The sequence below is a fragment of the Symsagittifera roscoffensis genome, chromosome 9 (genome assembly GCF_963678635.1).
Source record: "Symsagittifera roscoffensis chromosome 9, txSymRosc1.1, whole genome shotgun sequence".
Lineage (NCBI taxonomy): Eukaryota > Metazoa > Xenacoelomorpha > Acoela > Convolutidae > Symsagittifera > Symsagittifera roscoffensis.
Genome location: NC_087070.1, coordinates 38,149,978 through 38,155,103, shown reverse-complemented (window position 1 = coordinate 38,155,103; position 5,126 = coordinate 38,149,978). Strand labels below are relative to the sequence as shown.

The following is a 5,126-nucleotide window of genomic DNA, read 5'->3' as shown; positions in this document are numbered from 1 at the left end:
ATTTTTTTTAAGTCGGTCAATGAGCACGGAATAAAAATTCCTGTGGTAATTTTTGTTTTGATGCAAATTTACGGTTCAGTTATTTCAATTGGCATGTTGTTTTTGTTTAAAAAAACTTTATTTCAGACCAAATGACACAAATATATGAAATATTTGGTAGTTTAAATTTTTTTTCGATAGTATCACGGTTTTCAAATTAGGAAAAAATTTTTAACTTAGCGGATTCCATCCTAATATCTATCTGCTTGTTTTTTGTGTTTTCTTAGTGTTGTATTCCAAATTTTCTGCTTAATGGTTGTCGACTTAAGCTCTGTCGGTTTTGTTCTTGAATTGGGTCTTGCATTCACAATATATAAAACACTCGCTAAACCTATAAAAGCAGTAAATTTTGTTTGGTTTTTAGGTTAACGGCTGTCGGCTGTAATTTTGACGGCTTTTCTACTAAAAGTTTTGTTTCCTACAAAATTCCACTTTTGTTTTAAAGATCGATAAGAATCTGGCTCCATCATTACGAATGCTCAATATCAACCTCACACGGACGCCTACTCTCAGCAATTCGACTATCGTTTGTACCCTTTGTACTATTTTGAGATATCCATTTTTGGTGACGTACCCAAAAATTTTTCTAAGCTGCCTTTGGCGCCAATATATACTAAGTTTGAGGGGGGGGGCGCCAAAAAACAACCCAATTTTTTGGTCAACATTTTCCAAAAAAAGTCTTTTTTGGCCTGTTTTTTCAAAATTTTGCCTACGGTGCAGAGAATCTGACCAAAACAGGGTCTTTTTCGTGCTTTGGCAGGGCTCGGAAAGTCAATTTAGTCGACCTAGAAAAAAGTTCGACAAAATTTTCGAATTTTTTTTGAAAATCCACCCCCATCGAGAAAATCCTAGATCCGCCCCTGGTCTCTACTACTACAAAATTAAATAATCTTTTAAATTGTCTGCAAAACTGCATATGTTTAATTGCGAACATGTAAAAGAAATAAATTTCATGGAATAGGCTAAACCTCTTTGAATTTTTTTTGCTGTTTCTATCCAGGTTGCTTTTGCCAAAAATTATCGATATGGTTAGAAAGGAAATTTGGAAAATTAATTGAACTGTGGATCAATTCACGACCATACAAAAATGCGCTTGTTTTTGGCATGTGTTCCGTGCTTCCCATGTATCCATAGTTGTTAATTCTTCTTTATCCATTGATCGCTTGTTGACAAAACACAAAATTCCGAACTGACAAATCCGCTTTACCAATCGACCATTACTCTACAAATTGCTGCATATTTTTCTGTAGTAAGTTTCCTTTAAATCCTTGAGAGGTGAGATTTAAATGTTGAAGCCTAAAAAAGACATCTCAGCTTTCTACTTGAACTAAATCTACGATTGAACTGATTTACTTATTTAAAACCGCATTTAACAAAAATCAATTGACTTCTATCTATAACTCATGAAATAATTTACACTCTTTGCGAATCACTAGTTTTATTCAGTTGGATTGGTGATTTTTCGTTTCCCAACTTTTGCTGCACAACATTTTTGGTGCAACGCGACTCACGAACGAACCAAAGATTAGAAACAAAGAGGAAAGTTAAAAATGTCATCACCTGCTAGTGACATGAGCAACGTGACGCTCACTCTTCCTGCTTTGAAGCGATCAAGAAGTGCTAACATCGGTGTCATTACCCGATCGGAAAATGCCGTCTCAGCAATCTTCAACAAAGAGGCATCTGCTCTAACCTACAAGGAAATTGGAACTCTCAAGGCCAATCTCACGATGTGCGAACGAAAGAAAAAGGAACTGGAAGAGCTTAATCAGCAAATTTCAAATGTTCTAAACGATGATGAAGATGCACTTGAAGTTGAATTGGAAGAAGCTGAGAAAATCTACCTTCAAGTAGATTGTTTGATGGAAATGATCACAACTATGTTAGATGACCGAGGAAAATATTCAACTGAATCGGTCAAAGATGACGACAGCGCAAGCGGAACAGGATCCTACAAATCCACTTCCCAACGTGGTGCTGGCCGAAACCAAGATACTTGCCTGAAGTTGCCGAAACTGAATTCGCCAACATTTAGCGGAAGGTATGATCAATGGCTACCTTTCTTAGATTCCTTTGATGGAGCAGTTCACTCAAATGCATCGCTGTCTGATGTTCAGAAACTGCAATACCTAAAGGGTGCCCTCAAGGATGAACCGTTTCGTTTGCTATCCCACTTGCCTACTACAAACGCGAACTACTCAGTCGCAAGGCAACTTCTAAAGTATCGATATGCTGATGACAAGATGATCTCACACGCTCACTTGGAAGCAATTTTTGAATTCACTCCAATGAAGCATGAGTCATCCGCTGCAATACCTACAGGGAAAACACTATGGTATTGACAGGACTTGGACTAAAAATTGATCAATGCGATTTGATCTGGGTTCACGTTTTGGCCAAGAAATTAGATCCTGAAACTAGAAGACAATGGGAACTTTCCTGCGTGGGAAGTGACGTGCCAAAAATCAAACAGATGAAGAAGTTCTTGGAGGAACGATCTCGCGCCCTAGAAGCTACGAAGGACCTCCAGTTACCTTCAATTCATAGAAAAAATCGTCAAGGAAATTCAGACCAATCTGGAAACTCTAAGAAAGATGACAAGGTACAGACATACCACACGAACTCTGCTAAGACGATCATCTGCCCATGCTGCAGTGGTGATCACCGCGTGTATCAATGCACAAAATTTCAGGAAATGTCTATTTCCAATAGAAGACAAGAAGCCAAATCAAAGCGATTATGCTTCAATTGCCTGTCCCTTGGACACCAAAATCATGAGTGCAAGTCGAAGTCAACGTGCCAAACCTGTCGAAAGGGTCATCACTCGTTACTTCACATCCATACAGACCCAAACAAGCAACCGGGACCTGAAAATAAGTTTGCGGGTCACGGGGGTACTACCGGTGCCACTACCATACTGGGAACTGTACTAATTGAGGTGAAAACTGCAAATGGCGGTTATCACAATTGTCGAGCCTTACTGGACAGCGGATCTGAATGCAGTTTCGTTACAACCAGCTGTGCTAACCGACTCAAGCTACCAATCAAGAAATTGACCCTTCAACTAACTCGAGTTGGCGGAGGAGCAAAAACTGTGAAAGCTGGTTCTGTCAATCTGGAAACAAAGGATTCTCAGAATCAATCTCTACATATTGAAGCTTTCACTCTTCAAAAACTTTCTGGCTACCTGCCCAGAGAACGGGTAAATATACCGAACAGTTTGGATATCACACGTCTTAAGCTCTCGGACCCAGACTTTGATAAACCAAAGGAAATCGATATAATCCTAGGCTGAGAAGTCTACAACGACATTGCTGGCTGCGACAAGATTAAGCTTACAGACAAGCGTTATACACGTGACACTCTATTTGGTTGGATGATTAGCGGCAGAACACCCGGTTCTCCAACAACCTTCTTCAAGTCATTTCATGTGTCTATTGACGATAGTCTAAGGAAGTTTTGGGAATTAGAAGAAATTCCTGATTTCAAAAAGACAACAACAGAAGAAGATCGATGTGAATCTCACTTTAAGGAAACAGCCATACTACAAAATGGACGATTCACCATGCAGCTGCCTTTCAAGCCCAATAGTCAACTTGGCGACAATTTAGCACAAGCAAAACGCAGATTCAATTATCTCGAGCGACGACTGGAACAGAATCCAGAACTAAAAGATCGCTATACCGCATTCATAGACGAACTTCTCGATATGGGGCATATGGAGTACATACCGCCTGGAGAAATCGAAAAGCCAGTTGATAGCGTATATTATCTGCCACATCACTGCGTTTTCAAGGAAGATTCTACTACCACAAAGCTACGTGTAGTTTTCGACAGATCTGCAACAACATCAACCGGACAATCACTCAACGACACTTTGATGGTTAGTCCCACGGTACAAGACGACCTCTACTCGATAATCATGCGCTTCAGGTTCTATCCAAATGCTTTATCAGCAGATATCGCAAAAATGTACCGACAAGTTGCTCTAGAGGACAAATCGAAGGATTTTCATCGCATTTTGGAGATCAAATAAATCGAATGAAATCAAGCATCTCAGGATGACACGTGTTACATATGGAATAGCTTTGTCAGCTTTTCACTCAACAAGATGCCTCAATGAAGTAGCAGATCAATCTAAGAACCCAATGATCAAAGAAAGTCTTAAAAATTGTTTCTATGTAGACTACTTTCTCGGTGGCGCTAATGATAAGCATGCAGCAGAAAGACTCATCTCTGATTTATGCGAAGAGCTGAACTCTCATGAATTCCCTCTACGAAAATGGACTTCAAGCAATGCTAAAATAATTGAAGTATTGCCAGAACATCTCCGCGAAAAATCGGATGTGCTGGAACTTTTCTCTGACGAATACAAAATCAAGGCGCTAGGAGTCAGTTGAAAGCCCAATAAGGACATCTTTTATTTTTCAACTGCCTTACCAGAGCTGAAACTGCTTACAAAGAGGACTCTTCTGTCCACAATTTCAAAATTGTTTGATCCGATGGGATGGCTAGCTCCATTCATCATCAATTTCAAATGTCTCATGCAACAGCTATGGGTCCAAGGTTTTGATTGGGATTCTGAAGTCGATCAGAAATCCAAGGAAAAATGGTATGAGCTCACCGGAACTTTGCCTCAACTACTGGAACTACAGATACCAAGATCTATGAGCTCACATCCAATAAAGGAGGTTCAACTTCACGTATTCTGTGATGCTTCCGAAAAAGCATATGCAGCCGCAATCTATGCAAGAATTACCAATGATGATGGCAAAACTTTTGCGTATCTACTGACCTCCAAAACAAAGGTTGCTCCGGTCAAAGCAATCTCTGTTCCCAAATTAGAGCTCTGCGGTGCAAGTTTAGCTACCAAACTTCTTAAATCAGTTCATTCAATTTTGAGGAAAACAAATCTCAAGATAACTTCACACGCCTGAACTGATTCAACAATTGTCTTGCAATGGCTTGCTCAACTTCCAAGAACGTGGAACACTTTTGTTGCAAACAGAGTTTCACAAATACAAGAGACCCTACCCAGAAGTGATTGGAAACACGTGCCAACAGCAGTAAATCCAGCTGATTTAGCC

General features: G+C 39.8%; 1 protein-coding gene across 1 annotated transcript; it reads left to right on the top strand.

The window, feature by feature from the left end:
- Positions 1–1,589: 1,589 nt before the first annotated feature.
- Positions 1,590–4,075, top strand: LOC134854837 (uncharacterized). Its single transcript, XM_063871195.1, has 3 exons — positions 1,590–2,080; positions 2,461–3,241; positions 3,572–4,075. Exons 1-3 carry the CDS (start codon positions 1,590–1,592, stop codon positions 4,073–4,075), a joined length of 1,776 nt encoding a protein of 591 aa, XP_063727265.1.
- Positions 4,076–5,126: the final 1,051 nt, after the last annotated feature.